The sequence below is a fragment of the Serpula lacrymans genome (assembly GCF_000218685.1).
Source record: "Serpula lacrymans var. lacrymans S7.9 unplaced genomic scaffold SERLAscaffold_9, whole genome shotgun sequence".
NCBI classification, from domain to species: domain Eukaryota; kingdom Fungi; phylum Basidiomycota; class Agaricomycetes; order Boletales; family Serpulaceae; genus Serpula; species Serpula lacrymans.
In genome coordinates, this window is record NW_006763298.1 from 422,037 (window position 1) to 448,553 (window position 26,517).

The 26,517-nt window shown below is 44.0% G+C and overlaps 7 protein-coding genes across 7 annotated transcripts; 3 read left to right on the plus strand and 4 right to left on the minus strand.

Annotated features, from left to right (window-relative positions):
* Positions 1 to 271: 271 nt before the first annotated feature.
* SERLADRAFT_439580 (uncharacterized protein) lies at positions 272 to 718 on the plus strand (the record flags this gene model as incomplete). Its single annotated transcript, XM_007319993.1, has 1 exon — positions 272 to 718. The coding sequence occupies one exon, from the start codon at positions 272 to 274 to the stop codon at positions 716 to 718; it is 447 nt and encodes a 148-aa protein (XP_007320055.1).
* A 4,509-nt stretch (positions 719 to 5,227) lies between these two features.
* SERLADRAFT_471268 (uncharacterized protein) lies at positions 5,228 to 6,754 on the minus strand (the record flags this gene model as incomplete). Its single annotated transcript, XM_007319994.1, has 11 exons — positions 5,228 to 5,538; positions 5,596 to 5,661; positions 5,714 to 5,784; positions 5,837 to 5,846; positions 5,898 to 5,929; positions 5,992 to 6,036; positions 6,093 to 6,137; positions 6,189 to 6,236; positions 6,295 to 6,396; positions 6,448 to 6,470; positions 6,549 to 6,754. 11 exons carry the CDS (start codon positions 6,715 to 6,717, stop codon positions 5,409 to 5,411), a joined length of 741 nt encoding a protein of 246 aa, XP_007320056.1.
* Positions 6,755 to 7,281: 527 nt separating this feature from the next.
* SERLADRAFT_439584 (uncharacterized protein) lies at positions 7,282 to 7,783 on the minus strand (the record flags this gene model as incomplete). The annotated part of the gene is made up of 3 exons (XM_007319995.1): positions 7,282 to 7,394; positions 7,443 to 7,524; positions 7,580 to 7,783. 3 exons carry the CDS (start codon positions 7,781 to 7,783, stop codon positions 7,282 to 7,284), a joined length of 399 nt encoding a protein of 132 aa, XP_007320057.1.
* A 1,124-nt stretch (positions 7,784 to 8,907) lies between these two features.
* SERLADRAFT_439585 (uncharacterized protein) lies at positions 8,908 to 9,354 on the plus strand (the record flags this gene model as incomplete). The annotated part of the gene is made up of 3 exons (XM_007319996.1): positions 8,908 to 9,054; positions 9,115 to 9,165; positions 9,235 to 9,354. 3 exons carry the CDS (start codon positions 8,908 to 8,910, stop codon positions 9,352 to 9,354), a joined length of 318 nt encoding a protein of 105 aa, XP_007320058.1.
* A 5,490-nt stretch (positions 9,355 to 14,844) lies between these two features.
* Positions 14,845 to 15,138, minus strand: SERLADRAFT_393485 (uncharacterized protein; the record flags this gene model as incomplete). The annotated part of the gene is made up of 1 exon (XM_007319997.1): positions 14,845 to 15,138. A coding segment is annotated over one exon (294 nt), but the record flags the coding sequence as incomplete, so codon positions are not given.
* Positions 15,139 to 18,014: 2,876 nt separating this feature from the next.
* On the plus strand, positions 18,015 to 18,617 carry SERLADRAFT_439587 (uncharacterized protein; the record flags this gene model as incomplete). The annotated part of the gene is made up of 1 exon (XM_007319998.1): positions 18,015 to 18,617. The coding sequence occupies one exon, from the start codon at positions 18,015 to 18,017 to the stop codon at positions 18,615 to 18,617; it is 603 nt and encodes a 200-aa protein (XP_007320060.1).
* Positions 18,618 to 24,286: 5,669 nt separating this feature from the next.
* On the minus strand, positions 24,287 to 25,649 carry SERLADRAFT_439590 (uncharacterized protein; the record flags this gene model as incomplete). Its single annotated transcript, XM_007319999.1, has 6 exons — positions 24,287 to 24,351; positions 24,430 to 24,600; positions 24,651 to 24,775; positions 24,820 to 25,295; positions 25,338 to 25,554; positions 25,618 to 25,649. The coding sequence occupies 6 exons, from the start codon at positions 25,647 to 25,649 to the stop codon at positions 24,287 to 24,289; spliced, it is 1,086 nt and encodes a 361-aa protein (XP_007320061.1).
* Positions 25,650 to 26,517: the final 868 nt, after the last annotated feature.

The following is a 26,517-nucleotide window of genomic DNA, read 5'->3' on the forward strand; positions in this document are numbered from 1 at the left end:
ATGAACTGTGTTTTCCAGTTGGCATATCATATTTAATGAATCTGGAAAGGTAAAAAAGGACAACACTGCTCCCTGAAACACAGACCCTAGCACAGATCAGTGGGAGGGACTCATTCCAGAGAATGCTCACTATCCAGACCAAAATACATTGGAGGAGGATGATCCTGACCCTCGGATCCGAGATTCATATGAATTGCAAATGGAACCACATCTCAAAGGGGATGTTCCACAAGCAATGGAACCATAACAGCATAAAGATGTTCCAAGAGCAATGGGACAATACCTCCGTGGAGACGTTCCGAGAGCAGTGGGAGCACCTGATCAGCTAAGACACCCTCCACAACAGTCTCTACAACCAAGACCCAAACACTGGCCATCTTCACAACAGAAACCCAAAGTAGAGTCACAGTCAGTGGGAGGACAGCTCCTCAACATACAGCCAGCTGATGTGGAAAAAGTCCCAATGCAGCTAGACAGCCTGTCCATCGGATCAGCTTCTGGAAGGCATACAACACCTCCAAGGAGACATTCAACACCTTCAGGAGTGAGTGGGGCAACACACACACAAATGTGTCTACTCCCTGGAGTACCTGCACAAGTTCCTAAAAGAGCAGTCATGCCTGCTGAAGTCCTAGGAGTACACAGAAGCAGTCGCCAGACTCATCCTGCAGACAAAAACCGAGATTATCAAAGGACTCTAGATGAGCAACAGTCTTGAAAAGAGCAGCATGACAACTCCATGGAGAAACCTAACACTCCTGAGGTTCATGAAGAAACATCTGATACAGAGGAGACATTCTTTGCTGGAATAGCAAGTACCGGTCCATCTAACACAGACCTTCCAAGGACACTAAAGGAAGCCTTATCACGTCCAGATAGAGAATTATGGAAGTCTGCCTTGGAGGAGGAACTCCTAAGTCTCAATACTAATGCAGTATATGATACTGTTCCACTTTCAAAGGGAGTGAAACCCATCACATCAAAACCTGTGTTCTGGATCAAGTTTGATCAAAACGGAAACATTGAGAGATACAAACTCCGGATTGTTGCACAAGGTTTTACTCAAAGGGAGGGGATTGATTACCAGGAAGTTTTTGCTCCGGTTGCAAACTTAGAGTCAATCTGAATTACTCTAGCCCTGGCAGCAAAGTACGACCTAGAACTTGATCAAATAGACGTATCCACAGCTTATCTCAATGGAGAACTTGAAGAAGAACTGTACATGTTTCCTCCAGGGGGTGTTCCTATCCAACGTGGATACTGCTGGAGGTTGAAGAAATCTATCTACGGATGAAAACAAGCTGGTTGTACATGGAACAAAACTTTTGATCGCAAGCTCCAGGAGCTCGGTTTCACAAGACTAAATGCAGAAACATGTCTCTATATATTCTGGGACAATAAACAAATATGCTTTGTTGTTGTCTATGTAGATGACCTCCTCCTAGGAGCTTCATCCCAAAAATTCATGGATATCACAAAAGCCAAACTCAAATCCATATTCAAAATGCGGGACCTTGGAGAAGCAAAATACATCCTCGGAATAGAAATTTAACGTGATTGTTCAAACAAAACAATATCCCTATTACAACGCCAATACATTGACACAGTCCTGGAGCGTACTGGAATGAAGAACTGCAAACCAGTATGCACACCAATGGCCCATGGATCAAAACTCCTTGCAAACACTCTAGGGGAAGATATTTTGCAACACAAGATGCATATTGAAGGGTGTCAAGTGTCATACCTCTCAATTGTAGGCTCCCTCATGTATGCCATGCTTGGAACCCGCCCAGACATTGCCTACATTGTTGGAATACTAAGCAGACATAGCTCAGCTCCAAGGAGCCATCACTGGGAAGCTGTAAAATGTGTCCTCCAATATCTGAAAGCAACCAGGGACATGGAACTACAATATGATGGCACAGATGTCTTCATGGACATGAATTTCTATGGATATTTGGATGCAGATTGGTCTGGAGACCCAGACACGTCTTGATCAACATCAGGGTTTGTTTTTATCACCATCCAAGGAGCAATCTCCTGGACAAGCAAAAGACAAAGCATGGTAACTTTATCCTCCACAGAGTCAGAGCACATTGGATTGAGCAATGCTGGACAACACCTTGCATGACTCCGGACATTTTTTGAAGAAATTGGACATGCTCAAAATGGACCTGCAACATTGCACTGTGACAATCAAGCAGCTATTATTCTTACACAAGATCCACAGTTCTATGCTCGCACAAAATACATTCAACAGAAATATCATTTTATCCAAGATGACTTAGTATCAAAGGGAGAGGCAGTAATCAGATATGTTCCTACAGGAGATATGGTTGCCAACATTCTCACTAAACCCCTCACTCACGAAAAACACTGGAAATTCTATAAAGCTATGGGACTACGGTTGCACTCGATTGGGAGTGACAAAACCAGATAAACCTGGTCTCTGCTAAAGCAGCCATTGTTCTCCATAGAGCATAGCCACCACTCCATGGAGTCACCATTGTTCTCCTAGGAGTCATTATACTGTAGCAAGTAGCACCTCTGACTATAAGTAGTAGGGGGTTTAGTATAGAAATACCTCAGTCATTTCTATCGCCTCTTGGGCAGCGGCTGAGGTATGTTACATTATATTTATTAGAGATCACCTTAAACTAACATCCATTGTAGTTTCACTTAGGTAAATAATAAAGTCATTTCTATAGCCTCTTAGGCAGCGGCTGAGTTTCACTTAGATTTATTACTGGTGTGAAAGCGACAGAAGCAAGACCACTTGTTCGGTCTATAATTCCCCACCTTCCTTTTGTCTTCACTTGTCTGACAATAGCTTTGATGTTACGAATGTCCATGGCAATGGCAGCGGCTAATCTGCCATACACAGCAACTTCTGTATTCCTATGTTCTTGTTGACAAAATCAGATAAACCCAGTCTCTGCTAAAGCAGCCATTGTTCTCCTAGGAGTCTTTATACTTTAGCGAGTAGTACCTATGTACCATCAGTCTATGCATATATAATTGGGTGGTGGACTTACTCTTTGTAATACTCTACCCACTCAATAAGTCCCACTTGTAGAAATTATATTATGTAAGCAAACTTCAGAGCTTCGCCCGAAGATTTACTCTGTAATTATAACCGGCCTTTTGTGGTTACCATTGTTTTTCACATGATATTTACATATGTTTTTTATATAAGAAGCATGTATTTACGTTGTTATAGCATTTGTTTGCCCCCAAGCAATCCTTCTCCCGCACCTGTTCCCACACCCTGAGGGACCAAATATCCAACACAAACAAATCAGCACGTTACATTGTGATCTTATCTCGTTGTTGCCACCTTGTTGCCGCTCCCTTATATAATTGTCTTCTCATGTTGTAATTGTCACCATTGTTTTGCCATTTGGGGCTGAATCCAAATCGTTGTTTCCGTCTTACCATATATAGTAATGACGTCAGACACATCTTTTGCAAAGCTCAATGAGAGCAATTATGCTGAGTGGGCTGTCTATATGAGGTCAATGCTGACTAGGAAGGGGTTATTGGGAGGCTATTAGTAGCTTGCAGACTAAGCCAATGGGTAGTGTCAACTCAAAGCCAGTCAAGGCTTTCCTAAAGCGGCAGGCAGAGGCACACACCGAGATTATCCTTTGACTCGAAACCAGCCAACTCCCCCATGCTATCCCCACCAACTAAGCCAAGCCTGATGTTAATGATGAGAACTGTTGTTAGAAAACCACACACAAAAACAAACTAACACACAATCCTCCCAGATTCCACGGAACTTGTTTATGGGCTTTGCCTCCTAGAACAGTGGGTGCTCTGGTTGTTCATGTGGTGGTATGTATAATGATCCTTCAAAGTAAAACCCAGAGATGTATGGGTGTGGGTTTTGAGGAGGAGGGATAGTTGAATTATAGAAGATAGGGGCTTAGTGATAAGTATGGACAAGCACTACCTTGCTAATTGTAGCACAAGGTAGGTTTGAGAATGACGAGGATGATGAGGTGACGAGGTTCCCAGTGATAGCAGGCTCCTGACGCACAAACTGTAGTGCTCAGAAGGACTCTAATCGAAAGGGATGACAATGACTTTCAAAAGTGACGAGTGACAATGACAGCAGTTAACAGTGGTAGCAGTGGGAAGTGTTGTGACCACACTGGATCACAAGTAGCAGAGTAGTGAACTTGAGATTTAGAGAAGAAGTCTGGATTGGAATTCTTGTTGTTTTTCTTTTTACAAGGTAGAATACAGGGGTTTATATAGTAAAAGAAAGGGAGGCTATGCACAGTATAGCTGTGCAAAAAGAATGAGAAAGAACACGAAGGAAGGAATGTACACTGACAAATCCTGTGTAGGTAGAAAATAAGGAAAATAAAGAGATAGAACAATGAATGCTGTGTAAGTAATGTCGCAGGTTTGTACAGCATATACCTCCCTTTACACTAGCCATACTATAGCATTCTACTTACTGTCCTCTCTCTGTTTGTGCGGATGGATCCCTCGCAATCTGAGGTCATATCCTGCCGTGCAGACAGATCCCTCATGATCCAAAGTCGTATCCTGCCAGGCGGACAAGGTGCTCGTGAATTATGGTAGTATCCTTTTGGCGGATGGATGGCGGGGCAAAAACAGAGGTCCGAGTAAAATGTGGATGGAACTGAGCCAAATCAGTAAGGACAGAAAGGCCAGAATTTGGCAATTTTGGATAGGACATTTATACCAATATGCGGGGTCCTACGCTGATGTGGTAGCAGATGAAGGATGCACGCCACATCACTATTTCACACATAGACTATTTTCTACGATCGACTCGTGCCTCGTCTATCTTAGAATCACAACTAGTTGCCAATAAAAAAGTGCATTTGGCAAGTGATTGTGACGCTAATAATCAGTGAGATTCTTCAATAATAGTCAGTGTATAGTGCACTGGAAGTCAAAATATAATGCACTAATGCTCAGACAAGGGATAGTTGGTTTCATTGATTCATATCACTGAGATTTTCATTGGCAATCCACTCATTTACAGTGCATCTGCCTACTAAAATACAGTGATTTTGATCACTGTATTACAGTGACTGTACTACCCACAGTGTATAAACAACATCAGCGTGGGAGTGATTGGTGTCTTTCCTACAAGACTGAATATTCGCCAGTAGATCCCGGCTAAGACATCAATTGACCCTCTTTACTTGAGCTTCCCGTACCTCGTTTATGATACAGGGGCCTAAAGATGTACTTCAATTCTCCCATAAGAAGCTCCTATTTGACAGTCAATTGCTTTTTTTTGTATGAGTCTTGAACTTGGGACAGTCCTCGGACGGCAGTTCGTAGTCAAATATATCGAAGGAACATCATACCAGCACGACCCTAGTACAAGTGAGCACTACAACGAAATCCATGATACCATTTCAGCCGAACACCCTGCCCATGGTATTCTTCATGACACCAGTGAGAATCTGGCCTCCAAACCCACCCATACCCATGTTCCACCCTGACGATGCGACGCTATTCGCCCACCGCTGTTTTGCGTCCCGGTCACTATAAATGCGCACAATATAATCCTGCTACAAAAATCACGATGAAAATGGGACTGACGCATAAGTGAATCCGATAGCATTCGTCACGTTGAATACCAGGGCAAGAATTACGATAGGGATGAAACTAGAGGAAAGGTTGAGGGGCACGCAATAAAGAAACGAAACACAGTACTCACGACACGTTGAACCTCACAATGGAGACAATAAGGAGCAGAAGCCAAAGTAACGGGAAGGCATACAAAGCGATCTGTAAACAGAGTGTTAAATACTTCCGTATTGACTGCATTGGACTGCTTTACCCAAAACATTCTGGAAACCATGTTAGGAGACAATGGAGTGGGCATGAATGTAAGGACTTACTTGGAATCGATGGGATTTGCTGGCCGCGAAGGCTGCGAAGGAATAATTACGACTCGCATCATTATACACATGATCTTGTGAAAGCATATCTTACGTCGCGACTTTCGAAAACCCAGTAGCTTTCACCATCATCGTCGACCTTGATGGGCGTAATTCGGCAATTCTGCATTTCCATGTACTCGAAGCGTCACTCACCTGGTTCCAAAACCGCAAGCCCACCAACGTCCTACCCGCAACATTCTGTGACCACATATAGAACACATCGTGTAGTAAACAAATCAAGACACTCACTCTACAATTCCAGAAGTCTACGGCTAGCAAGACAACCACTACGACGGTCTAAGAGTAAACGAGTCAGACCAAGTAGAGTACAAAATCAGCCAAGAAGAGAGCTTACCGAAACGACATAATTATCGGTGAATAGCCCACAAAGGATATAGACGGTAATTGCTGATATCCGAAATAGGTATAGGCAGAATAAAGCTGAAGGATGCGCAGACTGCCAATATGAGCTATGGCTTTTTAGTGGCAAAGACTTTTCGTTTCATACTTGTCGGAATATTCCAGCCAGACCTAAGCAAGTGATAATTCACAGGCGTAGATTGCGAAGAATGAGAGAGACCAATACATGTAAAATGGGCCAGTGCACACCTGCTTCTGCATCTCCAGACGACATGGCCATTTGCTCTGAGGCGTGATTCGTTGGTTTCAAGATAACATCCGGTTGCTGCTTTGAAGACGCGTTAATACTTCCAGAAAGTTCCCTTGGAGAATCATCATCTGGCTCTATATTCTGTAATAACGGGACATTCGTGCTCATGGTGGCAGCGGGGAGAGTTGAGTGGGTTACGTAACGTAATAGAGCGGCGAAAACCGAGTTGGTCACTAATGGTAACACTCAGTAAAAAGTGTAGTCACGTGTAGTCAATAATAGTAGTCCAGCAACAGTCCGATATGCAAGAACTATGACTAGAATCCATACAAATAGTCCTGTAACGAGTCCAATGAAGTCTTATTTCTCGGGGAACATAGTCCAGTGAGAGTCCAGCAAGGTCCAGTTCATCTGCAATCCAATGTAGTCCGATTGACATGATAACAGTCATTCGAAGTCCAGTAACAGTCAATCGAAGTCCAATATTAAGTCCAACGTAGTTACATTGCTGAGTCCCAGTAGCACAGAACATACAAGAATATACAAAAGCATACAAAAATCACAACATAATGACGATGAGAGCTCCTGATCAGTCCAAAAGAAAAGCATATACACAATGATGACAACAAAAAAATTTCCTAAAGAACATGATGACGACGACAAGAGAACAACTGATTACTTCTTGGATTTGGATGTTACATTCTTCGCCTTCCGCTGTAATAGTAATGTAAATTAGTAGTTTAGTAAAAGATATAGCGGGTGACTTGCCTTGGACATAATAGACTCGACTTCCACCTCGGAGGGCTGTTTCTTGATGGGTAAGGCCAGGATAATGGCAACCAGATCTGTGAAACCATGTTAGATGATATCAAAGTGGTAAAATCAACAATCACCTTTTTTCGTCCGCTGTTTCAGGTTAGTGATGACATTCCCACTAGCCTTGATCCATTCCATCAGCTCCTCTTTCTGCAAAACCTGTAAACCGAACGTGAGTTAATAGATATATTGATGGACCTTGGTGATGACTTACTTGTAACCCTGCACAACGATCATCTTTGCTGGCCAAATCTGACTCACTCACTGTGGATTGTTCTATTGACGAGACCGCTGTGGATTGTTCCATCGACGAGACAGAGGTGGCCACTGAGGCAAGGAAAGTGGGAGCCGATGCTGACGAGACAGAAGAGGGGGGTTCTGTAGCTGCCAAAATGAAAGACGCAGAGGCTGATGTCATAGAGACCGTTGAAAAAGCCTTTCCCTTAGATACCGGCTGTAAAGTTAGCATCAGTTTGAATATTATGAAATGAGGGAAAGAACTTACTCCTCCAGCTGCCTTCCAGGCAGCCCAGATTTGTTTGAGTATATTGTTGAGATAGTTGTCAGCAAGGAAGGTCAAGGACAAAATCTTTTCCTGGAAACATATGTGCCTCGCAACTTTACAGGTCTTGATCGTCGCAGCGATTAGACGTCTTGCTGTTACGATAACACAATTTTTGGACTTTCCCTTTACTTTTATTTCTCCACTTTTAACCTTGTACTATAGCTTTCACAAATGGTGCCACGCGGCACTTCCCCTTTCTCGCGCCGCATTGCCTTTCTTCTTATTTTGGACATAACTCTCTCACACAGTGGAGCTGGCCATGCGGGCTAGGCCCCATGACATCATCAGCCACTGTCTCTATCAACTGTATAGTACACATGTACAAACAACCCTGTAGTAGTATATAAACTCCAATAAATCCAGGAGACTCCTCAGCAAGTCCTCCTGTTGTATACCAACTAACTCTCTGCATCTTAAGGGGTAACCACTCTCTCTTCATTTTCTCTATAGTGTGTTCCTATGTGCGCCAGAGTATATCTTGGTTGTTACATTAGGACTCGCTCTCTTCTACTCTCTTGCACGTTTGTGCAAAAAGTCCCATTGGGCACCCGGACTCCAGGGTGAAGGAGATTGGTTAGTGGTTAGGAATATCCCACATAGCAGATAGGTGCGCTCTTCGCAATGGCCTTGTAGTGCTTTGGGAGAAGAACCCAAAACCTTTGATATGCGGCCCCCAGTGTTAAGGGGAGTACTTAGCTCAGCAGTCGGTGTGGAACCACTGTTGATTAGAATTAAAATACAAACTTTTTCTTCAAATACCTCTGACCGGGCCGGGCACTTGCCTCCGCCAGTTGGAGAAGGGTTGACAGCTTAACAAGTGGACCACCCCCTGACAACCGTTCGGACCAGGGTTTTGTACAAATACTTTTTATATACCTTTTCAAATACTATAGTGTGGGTAGTTGGAGATTGATCCGCAGATAGCAAGCGGGGACCCCCAGTTACATTTTATTACTTTACAAAGAGAACAAGTCGACATGTCGTTGCAACAAGATATGAACAGTCTGCTGCATGCCATGTGTGCACAGATTGCTACGTTAACCTCACAACTCGCCGAGCTGCAGAACAACCCTCCTGCGGCAACCCCCTTGGTCGAGAAAAAGTTCAACAAAAAGGTCGAAGTCGTCGCTGACCCTGGTGCCTTCGAAGGAGACAGAGCATGATTTGCCGAATGGTGGATCAAGCTCCAGATTTGGGTCAAGGCAAACTGGGACGCATTTGCCGACAATTTTGAGGTAGCCACTGCAGTGCTATCTCGCCTAAAAGGACCTGTGGCGGGTTGATGCGCCCAAGTAAGATTGCAGGAATGCTACACCGCGGGAGTGTGGCCAACCTGGGATGATCTCAAGAAGGAGATCGAAAAATACTTCAAACCACAGGCTGAGCGTGACTGGGCGCTGTCATGCACCAAAGTTGATTGGTAGCATGGACAGGTGTCAATAACGAAGCGAATATTCAAAAAGACTCGCCTTTGCACCACACAGGCACAGTGCCACGTGGAATAGTAATTAATATTGCCCTTTTTGAACTTGTGGCTGATCAGCACCACCTCTATTAGGCAATCCAGTCACGCTCACCTTTGCTTTTCCATCCGGTACTTTCCGCGTTTCGGCATTTCGGCAAATTTTCGCGTCGCCACTGGCTACACATTGCATTGCGCCCTCGCTTTTGTCGTTTCCCTTACTCCCCTTCCTTTGCCTAGCCCCACCATGGGCCCCTTCCTCTCCTTTTTATTCTCACCTGACGGTCGTTTCTGGGTCCCCATTCTAATCCACTTGTTTGTCACCTCCACCCTCCTCCTCCTCATCTTATTTGCACCCCCACCATTTCTGATGTCACCACTTCCTATCCGCTTCCGTCGCCAATCCGTTGACTACCACGTGCCACTGCTGATGTCAGCAAAGCCCCGGCGGCCAGTCCAAATAGGGCAACAGGTCCATCTTCATGACGTCGATCTGCCATCATATACTATCAAAACATCGGTCGCTCGTCTTGCCTGGTTGGAGCGTGGGTGGGTAGTTTTTGAGCTGGAGAAGGTTCATCCCCTTGCGTCGCCCATGTTCATCGCTGTCCCATTCACTTGGGTACACTTATCATTTGTCCATCATCTTCGCTACAGCTACACCTACCACACGCTGCCTGGGACTCACTTGTTCCAAATTGGAACTACTCCTCTCCCTCCCTCGTTTGATCAGGTGGTCCAACACAACCAGTCCATTGGTAAGGCCATGGAACTGTCGGATTTGGACTAGGTGGTGGACCGGTGGCTCCAGTTTCTTTTTTTTCAGCAGAACATTCATTTACAGTGCGATTATTTTTGATTTTTGAATCATTTTTGTAAAACCTCTATCCCCTATACCGAGTTAACGGAGGGATAAAAGCTTTTAATCAGACAAGTAGCGTTTCAAGTAACGATTGAGAATTAATCAACAACTGAGGAAAGTATGTACATGATGGTCTACTATATATATGTTTCTGAAAGTCAGCCATGAGGCGCTGACTGATGTTCTTTGTAATAATTCTAGACTCGTGTCACGTGGTGGTCACGTGATCTGATATAACTACGTATTATGTTATCCGCGCTAAAGCAGCAGCTTAACATATCTTATCTGTCATGTGATCAGATATCAAAGAAATGAAAAAGGAAATTAGCGCTCAGATTAGCGCTTCTGGTTCAAGTCGTGACATTACCCCCTCTTTAGGACTTTCGTCCCGAAAGTAGGGGTCCATCTTTCCATTTTCCCAATTAAACAATTGTTTTCGGACTCTAGTCGTTGTGAAGTTTTCGAAGGGTTGGAAATGTAATTGAAATTGGATCCGTCGAGGTGCACTAGGGTTGTTATCGTGGAATTTTTTTACTTTATCGGGTGAGTTGTTTAGATGTTGTTCGGGTTCCCACGTGCGTTCCTCTTTTGGATAGTTCTTCCAATGTACTAAGTATTCCAATTTCCCTCTTTTTAGACGTGAGTCTAAAACTTCTTCGACTTCGTATTCTTCTTGTCCGTCCACTATTACCGGCGGTATTGGTTTAGGTTTCTGTTGGGAAGGGAACTGTGGTTCTTTGTACGGTGTAAGCTTTATCTCGTTGAAAACTGGATGAATAGGCCTCCATGTCGGTGGTAGCGCTAATTTATATGCCGATTCGCCTATCTTTTCCAGTATTTCAAACGGACCGTGTCTCTTGTCGTCCAGTTTCTTAGCTGGTCGATCTGTTGAGATATTTGTCGCTTCTACGTACACCTTATCTCCTACTCTATACTCTACTGCTTCTCTTTTCTTCTTATCGTACTGCTTCTTCATCTGTTCAGCTGCCTTTTGCAGCGATTCTTCTGCTCTCTTCCTTGTTTCTGTCATTCTCTTTACGAAATCTTCTGCGTTTTCGTTTTTTACCCCCACTTTCACTACTTCCTGTGTTCTCGGATGATGTCCATGATTCAGGTAGAACGGGCTATATCCCGTCGCAGAATGTTGTTTGTTATTGTAAGAGAATTCTGCTAGGGTAAGCCATTCTGCCCAATCATCTTGTTTGTGGTTTACGAAGATTCTGAGATATTGTTCTATCTCTTGATTGATCCTCTCCGTCTGTCCATCCGTTTGTGGATGCCAAGCCGTCGATGGGTTCGCTTTTATCTGAAGAAGCGTATGTAGATCTTTCATGAATTTTGAAACGAATTGCGGTCCCCGATCCGAGATGATCTTTTCGGGTATGCCATGGTTCCGGAATACATGATCTCTAAATAGTCGTGCCACTCCTTCCGATGTGATCTCCATCTGCGTGGGAATTACCTTGATCATTTTTGTAAATCGGTCTACTACTACCATTATCATGTTATATCCATTTGATTCTGGTAGCGGTCCGATTAGATCTACTGATATGATCTGCCAAGGTTTATCCGGGATCTCATTTGGATGAAGCGGTGCCGCTTTCTTTTTATGGTCTGTTTTGGTTCTTTGGCAGACTTCGCATCCATCTACGTATCTCGTGATATCTCTGTCCATATAGGGCCACCAGTACTGTCGAGTAATTAGCTCCTTTGTCTTATATCTTCCTGGATGACCTGCAATAACAGAGTCGTGGTTTCGTCGGATAATCTCTTCCCTTAACGTGGCATCCTTCGGTATATAGATCCTGCCTTTGAATACTATGCGACCGTCCTCGTCTAGCCATCCATCCTCTCTCCTCTCTATCTTTCCTTTCATCTTTTTTATCAATTCATCTACATTTCCTTTTCTCTTTGTAATCCATTTTGAAATCTCTAATTCTTCCTCCTGACTATCTGCGATCTTTTGTCTTTGTTCTGGAGAGAGAGTCATTCTTACAAATAGTTTCTCATCCAGTAGTATGACGTCTTCGTTGTCGTTTTCTCCTTTGTTATGATCTGACCGCCTTGAGAGAAGATCTGCTTTTATATGCTTCCTTCCTGGCATATGATGTATTGTGAAATGATACTGGCTCAACTCTGTCATCCACCGCGCCTTTCTCCTGTTCAACTTCTTGGGTTCTTTGAAATACAGTAGATTTTGATGATCTGTCCATATTTCAAATTCCTCTTCTGCGTCTATCAAGTAATGCCTCCATTCGTTAAGTGCCGTCATGATGGCAAGAAGTTCTTTGTCATAGATCTCGTAATTGCGTTCTGTGGGGTTTAACGCTTTGGAGAGGTATGCAATTGGCTTCCAGTCATCTTTTTGTCTTTGTGATAATACAGCACCCATAGCGAAGTCACTACTATCCGCTTCTACTTTGTATTGGCCATGTGGTACTGGGAGAGCTAACACCGGGGCTGAAGCTACACGTTGTTTTAATGTGTTAAATGCTTCTTGTTGTTCATTTCCCCAAATGAAGTCCTCTTTTCCCGTTAACTTGGTCAATGGTTTGGCTACTTCCCCGAAGCCCTCTATGAACCTTCGATAGAAATTTACAAATCCCAAGAATGCTTGTATGTCTTTCTTATTTTTGCATTCTGGCCATTTGCTGATTCCTTCTACCTTCACCGGATCCATGCGAATTTCGTTTTCTGAGATGATCAGTCCCAGGTATTCCACTTCTGTCTGTTCGAAATCGCATTTTTCTGGTTTAAGATAGAGATGATTTTTTCTCAGGATTTCTAACACACGTTGCGTCGTTGCTCGGTGTGTTTCTATATCCTTTGTGAATATCATGATATCATCTAGATATATGATTACTAATCCTTCATCTATCAACTCTCTAAAAAGCGTGTTCATCATCATTTGGAACGTGGCGGGGGAATTTGTCAGTCCGAAGAACATGACTAGTGGTTCGAATAATCCCCGATTTGTCCTAAACGCCGCCTTATGCTCATCTCCTTCTCTCATTCGGATGTTATTATATCCCCACCTTACATCCAATTTTGTGAAGTATTTGGCTCCACTCAATTTGTCTACTAGTTCCCCGATCAACGGAAGTGGATATCTATTTTTGATGGTGATATCGTTTAGCTTCCTATAATCTTGAACTGGTCTCAACTTCCCGTCTTTCTTTTTAATGAAGAAGAATGGCGATGCAAATGGGGACTTTGATGGTCTGATCCGTCCCGATTCCAGATTCTCTTTTAGGAACGCATCTAGTTCTTCTTGCTCTCCTCTTGCCAATGGATAGATCTTGCAATCTAGGGAGTGATCTCCCGGTATTAGTTCGATTGCATGATCCCATTGTCTTCTTTCAGGTAATGTGTCGAACTCCTTCTTATCAAATACGTCTTTGTATTGATGAAGATGTTTTGGCACTATCTTTTCGAATCCTCCTTCTTTTCGATCTTTGCCTGCAGCTTCTGCTAACTTCTGTGCCATTGTGCCTTGGGCTCTGATGTAGTAATATTGATCGTCGATCGTGGCATCTTCGAAATTATGGAGATTCACCTGTATCATCCTCTCATCTTCTCGTAGTTCCTCAAAGAATATTTCAGGATCTTCCTCTGGATCAGAGATTCGGATCCTTGGTCTACATTCTTCAGGACACCTTTCAAAGGTCAACTTCGATTCTCTCCAGTCTATTTTAGGATTATGTTTGTTCAACCATTCATGTCCTAGAAACATTTTTCCGTTACCCAGATTGGTTACGGCAAGATGTATCTTTTCGACGTGTCCGTCGATTTCCATGAGTAGTATTACAAATTCATTGATGGCTCCGTTTTTATTAAGAGTTCCATCTGCGTTATAGACTGGAATAGGTCTCGGTATCTTCCTTGTCTCATATCTTTTGTCTTTCACAAATTGGGAGTCGATGCAACTCCCCGTGCATCCACTGTCCAATAGTGCTTCGACTGTTTCTGTTTGGAGAGTATCTAATGTAGTAAGCTTACATTTTACGTTCATTTGATTGCCTTGGGTGCCCCTAATGTACTTTTTTGGGGAGGCAATTTCTATGATCGCTTGTATAGCTTCTACTTTTGGTAACCGGTTGATTTCTTTGATCGTTTCCCGGGTTACTTCTCTCGTTCTTTTTTTATGTGTCCAGGCACTTAGAATCCCAATGGATCTTTCTTCCTTTTGGTCTCTTAGCCTGTCCACTACCCACTCTGGGGTCCAAACTTCTGTTCTAGGTTTTTTCAAAGGGGTTCCTGACCTTTCTTCTACAGTCTCTGCTGCGTTTTCCTCCGTAGAGTTCGCCGCATCGGGTGTAGGAATCTTAGGTTCTATCGTAAATGCTGCGCTTTTTAGTGATTCGCCCGCCGTCGGAACTGCGGATGTCTTATCACTCTGCGCTGCTTTTACTCTAGTTGCATCTTTTTCGTTTCGGATTTCTTTCTTTGTCTGAGTGGAAATAATTTTATTGTTATCCGCGCTAAAGCAGCAGCTTAACAATTCTGAGTCACATGTATCTACAGTCAAAGGAAGAAACCGATTCGAAACGTCTTTAGGCTCAGTCGGTCGATGCGGTACCGCTGGCCTCTTTAAAAACCCTCAAGGAGTTTTTCCCTTTCCTCTTTCGTCATCTTTTCCAGAAACTCTCGGACATTAAATTGTGGCTTCCTTTTTTGTGCGTCTTTGCACTCGAAGCTTCTATGTCCCTTTTCTCCGCATCGGTAGCATCGTCCTTCCGTGCGGAACTTTGCCTTGTCCACCTCCATTCTTTCTCCACTACCGGTATAGGTATATCCGGTCCCGTCTTTCTTCTTCTCTCCTTCTTTCTTTTGTTCCGAATAGGGTTTCTTCCCAGTATCGGAACCTTTCTTCTCTTTCTCTCTCTCTCTCCAAATATAGTCTATTCTGATGAGTTCCCTTTTCCACTCTTGGTAATCTCTTGGAATGTGCCCGCCGTAGATCACCCTATCCACTAGCGGTTTGTTCATATTCCTTCTGAGTAGAGATACTAGGAACTCTTCATTTATTCTATTTGTGTATCCCGCCCATCTTTTCTTCTCTTCAAACCTTTCAAAGAAGGCTTGGGCAGTTTCGTTGCCCTGTCTCAGGGTCAGTATTTCGTTCTTGGCAGTTTCTTTTTCAAAACTGTCCTTGAACCTTTCTTCCATTTTGTCCGCAAAATACGGCCAACTTCCGTACGTGTTTGTAATATCGAGCCCCAGCTGTTGGGCGTCGACTCGGTTCTCTAGCCAATCGGTCCGGAAGGCCACGGCTTCTCCTTCTTTCATAAAAGATAGCACAAAGCTTATCTTCTTTCGATCATCTTTGAAATATACGGCATCATCTTCGAAATGCAGTAATAAGGACTCTCTAAAGGCCCTATACTTTTTCTTATCTCCGGAGAAGTTCTCGGGTTTCTCCAGTGCCGTTCTACTTCTTTCCACCTTTTCTGGAGGTGGCTGTATCTGTTTCTTTAGTTTTCTTTGCAAGACGCTCACTTCTTCGAGTGCCTCGTCTAGCTGCGATTGGTAGTGCATTTGTGTCTGTCTTATTGCCTTTTCTATTTCTTGTTTTACGTATGCTTCCAATCGCGCTTCTTTCGGGGGGGGAGTTTCTATTCTGGGTAATGCGTCCATCATTTCCCTGGTAAATGCGCTGTCCGTACTGTTGGATGGCTCGGGCAGATCGCGATATTCTAGGTTGGACATTGAACGTGAGTTGGGGAGGAGGGGGAGTTTCGGATTTGATTAAAGGGGATGGGATTCTGATGGGTTCTATTTCTGGTAAAGGGAATTTCCCTTTGAATACGTAATCTTGAGAGTAAATGTGTTGCTCTCCGATCCAAATGTAAAAGTCTCTACTAAGCATAGAAAGGAGTTCACCAGTGATAAGCTGGATCGATACACCGCTTTCTAAGATCCTAGTAGTCTATCTATTTCTCTTTGAGTCAAAGTGGTCCTCTTCAGCCCACTACTGACTATGTAGGTATGGTAACTATTTTTGTATTTTACGAATTTTATGTAAAAGGTATAGTGATAAATTGGGGTCCGAACGGTTGTCCCAATGTGACCAGCTTATTAGGCTTTCAGTCCTTCTCCCGACTGGCGGACGCAAATGCGCGGCCTGGTCAGAGGAAATCGAAAAATGAAACTAGGTAAAACCGAGAAAATCTCAGTGGTTCCACACCAAAGAGATTATGATGATATAAATGTATTTAGAGGGGGATGGTTACGAAGGAGTCTTGGGATGAGGAAGGTGATACGTTGGCGGGAAAGAAAGATAAGATGGTGTCGGGGCGAGTAGGGATGTGATGGAGTGGAAGAGTAGTGGTGGTTTGGGTTGAGTGTTTGAGTAGGGTTAGGATTAGTAGGATGATGATGATGGTGATGATGATGGTTGTTAGGATTGTTGCTGTTAGGTTCATAAACGGTACTCGTAGCAGTTGTTGATTGTGTAAAACCTCTATCCCCTATACCGAGTTAACGGAGGGATAAAAGCTTTTAATCAGACAAGTAGCGTTTCAAGTAACGATTGAGAATTAATCAACAACTGAGGAAAGTATGTACATGATGGTCTACTATATATATGTTTCTGAAAGTCAGCCATGAGGCGCTGACTGAGCTAACATGCAGTAGCCATGAGGCGCTGACTGATGTTCTTTGTAATAATTCTAGACTCGTGTCACGTGGTGGTCACGTGATCTGATATAACTACGTATTATGTTATCCGCGCTAAAGCAGCAGCTTAACATATCTTATCTGTCATGTGATCAGATATCAAAGAAATGAAAAAGGAAATTAGCGCTCAGATTAGCGCTTCTGGTTCAAGTCGTGACAATTTTTATGGACACATATTTTTTTAGAATGCTTGACTGACAATAAAGGAACTGTGTTGATACTGATAGTGTTTTGCCTTGCCCTTTTTTTACTGCATCTTCCCATGACATCATGATTTTCCTGCTCTCCTTTTGCTATTGGACTTTACTTTATGGCTGTACAAACCTGTGATATTACTCACAGCATTTATTGTTCTATCCCTTTCTTTTCTTTTTTTGACAATCTTATCCTGTACTACCTACACAGGATTTGTCAGCGTACATTCCTTCCTTCATATTCTTTCTCATTCTTTTTGCACAGCTATACTGTGCATAGCCTACTTCTCTTTTACTATATAAACCCCTGTATTTTACCTTGTAAAAAAAGAACAAGAATTCCAATCCAGACTTCTTCTCTAATCTCAAGTTCACTATTCTCTGCTACTTGTGATCCAGTGTGGTCACAACACTTCCCACTGCTACCACTGTTAATTGCTGTCATCGTCACTTCCCACTTTTGAAGTCATTGTTATTCCTTTTGATTAGAGTCCTTCTGAGCACTACAGTTTGTGCGTCAGGAGCCTGCTATCACTGGGAACCTCATCACCTCGTCATCCTCGTCGTTCTCAAACCTACCTTGTGCTATCATTAGCAAGGTAGTGCTCGTCTATACTCGCCACAAAGCACCTATCTTCCTATAAATTCAACTATCCCTCCTCCTCAAAACCCACACTCATACACCTCTGGGTTTTACTTTGAAGGATCCTCATATATACCACCCCACGAACAACCAGAGCACCCACTGTTCTAGGAGGCAAAGCCCATAAACAAGTTCCGTGGAATCTGGGAGGATTGTGTGTTAGTTTGTTTTTGTGTGTGGTTTTCTAACAACAATTCTCATCATCGACAGCGCGTCAGCAAATCCGTTCCTTCAAACAAGGAAACATGAGGATGGATGACTATGTTACCCGGTTCCTGGCCTCCTCCATCCAAGGAGGGCTTGGAAATGAACACGCAGTAGAACTGCTGGAACGCAATGTGAACCCTCGCATTGCAGAACAGATCTATCTGCAAGACACTAGAAACAAGAACTTGTCTCTAGCGGCCGAGGAAGTACGTCGAGTTGGTAGAGCCATGGAGCTTTACCAGATGCACCAAGGTGGCGGGTCCACCACTAAAAATAACGAATCCCAGAGGCGCCCTGGGTCATCAAACCAAAATAAACACTCTCACGGGTTCCAGCCGTTTGGGCTGCAACCAGGTCGGGGTGCTCCAATGGATATCGGCGCGGTCTATGGCGGACAGAAGCGCAGATTCACCTGCTTCAACTGTGGGCAGGAGGGGCACATGGCACATGACTGCAGAAATGGAGCACAGGCCGCTCAACAAAAAAATAACCAAGGGCGCCAGGCGCGCCAATTAGAATCCGAAAAGCCGGACGATCGGCTCAACTCTTTGGCCGGTCGTTCATACGATGAAATCTGGGCCTTTTTCTATGACCAACAGGTCAATGAAATGAAGGCTCAGGGAAAAGAGTTCGGGGCTTAGGTCACTTGGGTGCCTTCGCTCCACGAAACAATGAAGTAAACCACAACAAAGTGGCCACTGCTCCGGGGTGTTGCACGAGCAATAAAGGAAAGACGGGGATGGCTCCCCAATTTGTAAATAGATTTTTAAATTTATTATCTGACGTATGTACTTGTATGAAGCAATGTGACTGTAATATAAATGATACTACCGCTGCACCAGCGTCTCCTTTAGAGCGTGGCCCTGGCAAGACAAACACTAGGGTGCTTGATTCTGGTAAAAATAAAATAGAAAAACATGTAAACTTCGATACCCTTTCTTCTTCCTTGGAGCCACCCTTTCCCGAAATCCCAAGGCGTGTGTTGATGCGCACATATTTATTCCAAAAGGAGATTCGTTTATACATTGGTGTGGAAAACCTTGCCCGAGGCATAGTACACCCAACTAGTGCACTGCTTGATTCAGGCGCTAACGGAATCTTCATAGATCAGGTCTGGGCGGAGCAGATTGGACTCCCCCTTGTACAATTAGATGTGTCTATTCCCGTCTATAACGTTGACGGTACGCTTAACGTGGGTGGCTGCATCACACACAAAGGACACAGAGAATGAGTCACCGCCGAAGCTACCCAACTAGGGAAGATTAATTTAATCTTGGGCTGGACCTGGCTATTTAAACAAAATCCTGAGATCGACTGGCAGACAGGGGTTGTCACATTGTCACGTTGCCCTCAGGAGTGTGTAAACTTGGGTAAACCAAATCATGTCTTTTCAAAACATAAATCAGAGCGCTTCCCAGAGGCTAAGCCTTGGGACCATGCTATAGATTTGAAGGACACCTTCAAGCCAAGAAAAGGACACATGATACCACTCTCTGCTCCAGAAAGAGATGAGGTATCAAGTTTCATAGACAAAAGCCCTATGACGTCCCCGGTGTTCTTCATTCCTAAAAAGGACGGTAAGAAGCGTATGATTATGGACTATCATTACGTGAATGAGCACACGGTTAAAAACGCATATCCACTGCCTTTGATCAGTCAGCTAGTAGACAAATTGGCTGGTGCCAAGGTCTTGACAAAGATGGATCTCAGATGGGGGTACAACAATGTACGAATCAAAGAAACAGATGCTTGGAAGGCCGCGTTCACATGCCACCGAGGATCCTTTGAACCCCTCATTATGTTCTTTGGGTTGACCAATTCACCGGCGACCTTCCAGAATGGGACCTATTCGTCAAACCCGAAAAATGTAATTTTAAAGTGAAGGAAGTAGACTTCCTCGGTATGATCATAGGCCAGAACGGAATCAGGATGGATCCTGAGAAAGTTCAAGCTATATTGGAATGGCCAGAACCTACTCACGTCAAAGGAGTTAGGGCATTCCTTGGTTTAGGCAATTTCTACCGAAGATTTATCGAAAACTTCGCAAAATCACGAGACCGTTGAACAATCTCATTAAAAAGGACATTGTTTGGCACTGGGGCGCCAAGGAACAAGAAGCTTTCGATAAGCTTAAACAGGCGTTTACAACGGCGCCCATATTAGCATTTCCAGAATTGGACAAAGAGTTCTGGCTAGAAACCTACTCTTCTGATTTTGCTACTGGGGCTGTTCTATCAATTAAATACCCTGACGATCTTTGGAGGCCTTGTGCCTATTTATCACATAGTTTGTCGCCCACAGAGCGCAACTATCAAATTTACGACAAGGAGATGCTGGCTATCATTAGAGCCTTAGAGCACTGGCGGCACTACTTAGAAGGTGCTAGACACCAATTCGAAATTTGGACCAATCATAAGAATCTGGAGTATTTTATGACGGCCCAAGACTTGAACCGAAGACAGGCCCGCTACGCGGTATACTTGTCAAGGTTTAATTATAAATTAATTCATAAGCCTGGGAGCTCTATGGGGAAAGCAGACACTTTGTCCAGAAGAGAGGATCATGCCAACGGCATCGAAGATGACAACAAAGGTGTCACCCTGATAGACCAATCAAGGGTTGCCAATGTTAGAATCGGGCAGGATTCCGATCTTCTGGAAGTCTTCAAGAAAGACATCTCCTCAGAAGAAAAGGTGCGCCTTGACGGCAATGAAAACTATTTATGGGAAGACGGGCTCTTCCACTTTAAAGACAAAATCTATGTGCCTGAGTCCGCAAGGATCAAGGCAATAGATAGACATCATGACACTCCAGTGGCTGGGCACCCTGGATGGCAACGAACAATGGAGTTGATCTCCAGAAACTACATGTGGCCTGGCATGGTCAAAGACGTACAGGAATACGTAAAATCCTGTCTGAGATGTGCCATGGCTAAGAATTCTCATCAACCGCCGGCTGGTAAACTTATGCCGAATCTGATACCAGCTGGTCCCTGGCAGGATATATCGGTTGATTTCACGACGGATCTACCCGAGTCAAATGGGTATGATTCAGTAATGGTGGTAGTGGATCGCTTCTCCAAAGAAGTGGTATTCATACCAACCAATAAAACCATTACCGCCACTGGAACGGCTGATTTATTTAAAGATTTTGTATGGTCTATCCATGGGTTACCAGAAACGGTTATCTCCAATAGAGGACCTCAATTCGCTAGCGAATTTACGAAAGAATTATGCAAGATGCTGGGCATTAAACCTAAATTATCAACGGTGTTCCATCCGCACACTGATGGACAAACAGAGAGACTTAACCAGGAGTTGAAGCAATATCTCCGTATATTTATTAATGATAGACAGACAGATTGGGCCAAGTGGCTAAAGATAGCCCAGTTCTCTTACAATATCAAACAGTCGTCGGCTACAGGAAAGGCACCGTTCGAGGTCACTAGATCGTTGTCGATGATGAGAACTGGTGTTAGAAAACCACACACAAAAACAAACTAACACACAATCCTCCCAGATTCCACGGAACTTGTTTATGGGCTTTGCCTCCTAGAACAGTGGGTGCTCTGGTTGTTCATGTGGTGGTATGTATAATGATCCTTCAAAGTAAAACCCAGAGATGTATGGGTGTGGGTTTTGAGGAGGAGGGATAGTTGAATTATAGAAGATAGGGGCTTAGTGATAAGTATGGACAAGCACTACCTTGCTAATTGTAGCACAAGGTAGGTTTGAGAATGACGAGGATGATGAGGTGACGAGGTTCCCAGTGATAGCAGGCTCCTGACGCACAAACTGTAGTGCTCAGAAGGACTCTAATCAAAAGGAATAACAATGACTTCAAAAGTGGGAAGTGACGATGACAGCAATTAACAGTGGTAGCAGTGGGAAGTGTTGTGACCACACTGGATCACAAGTAACAGAGTAGTGAACTTGAGATTGGAGAAGAAGTCTGGATTGGAGTTCTTGTTATTTTACAAGGTAAAATACAGGGGTTTATATAGTGAAAGAAAAGTAGGCTATGCACAGTATAGCTGTGCAAAAATAATGAGAAAGAACATGAAGGAAGGAATGTACGCTGACAAATCCTGCGTAGGTAGTACAGGATAAGATTGTCAAAAAAAGGAAAAGAAAGGGATAGAACAATAAATGCTGTGAATAAAGTCCAATAGCAAAAGGAGAGCAGGAAAATCATGATGTCATGGGAAGATGCAGTAAAAAAAGGGCAAGGCAAAACACTATCAGTATCAACACAGTTCCTTTATTGTCAGTCAGGCATTCTAAAAAAATATGTGTCCATAAAAATGATTCAAAAATCAAAAATAATCGCACTGTAAATGAATGTTCTGCTGAAAAAAAAGAAACTGGAGCCACCGGTCCACCACCTAGTCCAAATCCGACAGTTCCATGGCCTTACCAATGGACTGGTTGTGTTGGACCACCTGATCAAACGAGGGAGGGAGAGGAGTAGTTCCAATTTGGAACAAGTGAGTCCCAGGCAGCGTGTGGTAGGTGTAGCTGTAGCGAAGATGATGGACAAATGATAAGTGTACCCAAGTGAATGGGACAGCGATGAACATGGGCGACGCAAGGGGATGAACCTTCTCCAGCTCAAAAACTACCCACCCACGCTCCAACCAGGCAAGACGAGCGACCGATGTTTTGATAGTATATGATGGCAGATCGACATCATGAAGATGGACCTGTTGCCCTATTTGGACTGGCCGCCGGGGCTTTGCTGACATCAGCAGTGGCACGTGGTAGTCAACGGATTGGCGACGGAAGCGGATAGGAAGTGGTGACATCAGAAATGGTGGGGGTGCAAATAAGATGAGGAGGAGGAGGGTGGAGGTGACAAACAAGTGGATTAGAATGGGGATCCAGAAACAACCGTCAGGTGAGAATAAAAAGGAGAGGAAGGGGCCCATGGTGGGGCTAGGCAAAGGAAGGGGAGTAAGGGAAACGACAAAAGCGAGGGCGCAATGCAATGTGTAGCCAGTGGCGACACGAAAATTTGCCGAAATGCCGAAACACAGAAAGTACCGAATGGAAAAGCAAAGGTGAGCGTGACTGGATTGCCTAATAGAGGTGGTGCTGATCAGCCACAAGTTCGAAACAGGCAATATTAATTACTATTCCACGTGGCACTGTGCCTGTGTGGCACAAAGGCGAGTTTTTTTGAATATTTGCTTCATTATTGACACCTGTCCATGCTACCAATCAACTTTGGTGCATGACATTGTACCTCCCCAGAATGGGTGTAGAACCTGGTAAAAGCAAGAACGAGGCTGCTGGGAACATGGCCAAAAACATGAAGGCTGTCTTAGATGAAACGCGCAAAGTGCTATTTAAAACTGCAGAGCAGATGAAAGACAGGGCAGAGCGTAGACGTTCTAAGGCCCCTGATTACAAGGTCGGCGACCTGGTCTGGTTAGATACCAACCACTTAAAATTGAAAGATCGGCAGTCTAGAAAACTGACCGAAAAGTGGATTGGCCCTTATCGGATTAAGGAAGTCAAACCCAACGCAGTGGAGCTAGAACTCCCAAAACAGATGAGGGTAGTACCCACAATCAATATTAGCCGTGTGAAACCCTACAAAGGGCCGCTGCCAGGACAGCGTGTAGACCGGCCTGGACCGGTTGTAATCACCCAGGAAGGTGAAGAAGAGTTCGAAGTCGAACGAGTAGTGGATGCACGCTTGAAGCGTGGAAAATTAGAGTTCCTAGTCCTATGGAAGGGCTATGGAGACGAGGACAGAATGTGGGAACCAGAAGCCCATCCGGACAATTCCCGCGACACTGTTCACGAATTTTAATCTAAGAATCCCTCAGCTCCTAGGAAGCTTAGAGGCATGGATTCAAATCTTTTTAATTCTCTTTTTCAACCTATGCCCGGAAATTTAACTACTACCTCCGGTATTTGGTCTTGCTTGGAAGTTGAGCCTTAGAAGGGGGGTAGTGTTACGATAACACAATTTTTGGACTTTCCCTTTACTTTTATTTCTCCACTTTAACCTTGTACTATAGCTTTCACACATGGTGCCACGTGGCACTTCCCCTTTCTCGCGCCGCATTGCCTTTCTTCTTATTTTGGACATAACTCTCTCACACAGTGGAGCTGGCCATGCGGGCTAGGCCCCATGACATCATCAGCCACTGTCTCTATCAACTGTATAGTACACATGTACAAACAACCCTGTAGTAGTATATAAACTCCAATAAATCCAGGAGACTCCTCAGCAAGTCCTCCTGTTGTATACCAACTAACTCTCTGCATCTTAAGGGGTAACCACTCCCTCTTCATTTTCTCTATAGTGTGTTCCTGTGTGCGCCAGAGTATATCTTGGTTGTTACACTTGCCGTCTCGCAATTACCTATTGCAGTCCAAGATGTTAGTACAGAGGAAGACATCATTGAACCTGATGTAAACTGATGATGGCCCCATGAAACACCATGGTCATCCTCATCAAATTCGGGGGAATTGGGGTCAGCACGCTTAATGCACTCAATAAATTCAAGCATAAGAGAGGAAGGGGGGCCGGGGGAGAAGTCTGTAGAGAGTTCCACAGCGTCGAGAAGGTTGATACCGAAGGAGTTGGAGTCGAAGTCGCGAGTTATGATAGCTAGATTTTGTTAGTGTATGAATAAGTGAAAAATAATGAAAAGAACGTACTTTTCAAGTCAAGGATAGAGGAGCTGACCTCTATAAAGTCGACATCGTATTTTTTGGACCCTTTATTTGAGGAGACAGACAGAAATGATGGGGGAGGAAGTGATTTTTGAATAGGTACTGAAAATCTGATGTCAGTACAGTAGTAGTAAGAGAAGAAGAAAAAAAGGACTGGCCGGTAGTGGGTGGAGGCATCAATGCATCCGAGGATGAGTTGTCCATCCTCATCTGTACCTCTGACATGGCCTCTGGAGCTGCGCTGCTCACTGGCCGTTGTTTTCTTGCCATTTCCGAGACACTCGACCTTGCTTGACGTCGTTTTTGAGCTTTTGCTCCCGTTCCCGTTCCTGTTCCTGTTCCTGACAAGATAGCAATGAGAGTTGCGTCTTCATCGTTGTTGTTAATAGCCACCTCATCAACCAGCTTACTAGACCTCAACATTTGGCCAAGGACATGTTCGGCCTTCCAATGGTTTGAACATAGAGCTAGCAGCGGCTGCTGCTGGTCCATCTCTTGGATGATAGCTGCCCACTGAGCCGGGTACGCAGATAGATAGTAATTCCGCGACCATTTCTGGGATCGACACTTTGGCAGGGGCAACTGCTCAAGCTTGTTTTGAGCAACGCGGGTGGTAGCTTTGATGGTGGTCTATTCCTCGCTGGAGATCATGGTGCCATCAGCATGCCGGACAGCACGTTCAATTGCAGGTCGAGCGGGGTTCTGAGCTGTTAGTCCAGCGTCCTTGTCCTTTTTGCAGTCATCAAATTCCCATAGAATCTCAAATGGGTATTGATCGGGGCGGGGCTGGGGGGGCTGGGCTTCAGTTGTAGATACTACTGAACGTGCTGGGGGTGGGTTGGCAGCATGCAACACAGAGTTGCTCGGATAGATGGTAGATATTCCTGCACTAGAATATATAAAAAAGACTGTCAGTAGAGAATTCAGGTTGTATAGGTCACTTATGCAGAACTTGTTTGATGATCCAGGGTGGTTTGCAGGCATGAAACTTCTTGCAGTAGGTGGTGGTTTTCTTGTCGTAAATTAATGTTTTGCTTAGTTAATTCTTGTACTTCTTCTTCATACTTTCAGATTTTTTCCTTTGACTCATGTTGCTGGTGGATGTGGATGTGTTCTTTAGCAAATAGCCCCTCGATCTGCCCGACGAGCTTGTTCTGGTAAGCTTGACTCTCAAGGAACTGATCAGCCACAATTTGATACTTTCAAACTGTGTCGCTGAAGTGACAATTTTTCAGAAGGTCCTCAAAGCTGAGTGATTCAATCAAGAGTGGGTTGACTGCAATTGATGGGGCTGAGGTTGTGGGCTGTGGGGCAGATGTAGCGTCGAGAGGAGAAATTTGGAGAAAAATAATGTTATTAGTTGTACTAAGCGAGTGGAATTTGAATGAGGAAAGTTTACTATAATACAGACTTGATGACAGTGGGTTGCTGTAAGGCTGCAGAGGGTCCATTGTATGTAGAATTGTTGTTGACGTGGCAAGCAACAAGCAGTCTGTGTTCACGCAACAAATATCTATTAGTCAGTTTCCTCTTTGGGCACTTTCTTATCTGATGCACCACAGTGTTGGGTTGCAATTGTGTTTTGTCCACTCTCCCCACCTCACAACAATGCCTTGCTACTGTACCAAATGTTTTCCTTCAAAGGACAAGAGTAAAAGGACAATTTATAGCCATCTGCAGGCTGATATAAAACTTCTGAACACACCAAATCATGCATCTGCATTTAAGACACATCTAGAGCTGTGCATTAGAATGAATACTGAATTTCTGTCGAAATCTTCGTCAAAAGATGCACAAGTTGATAACCAGGTTGAAGACAGTATGCTTATGTGATTCTACAAGCACATACAAG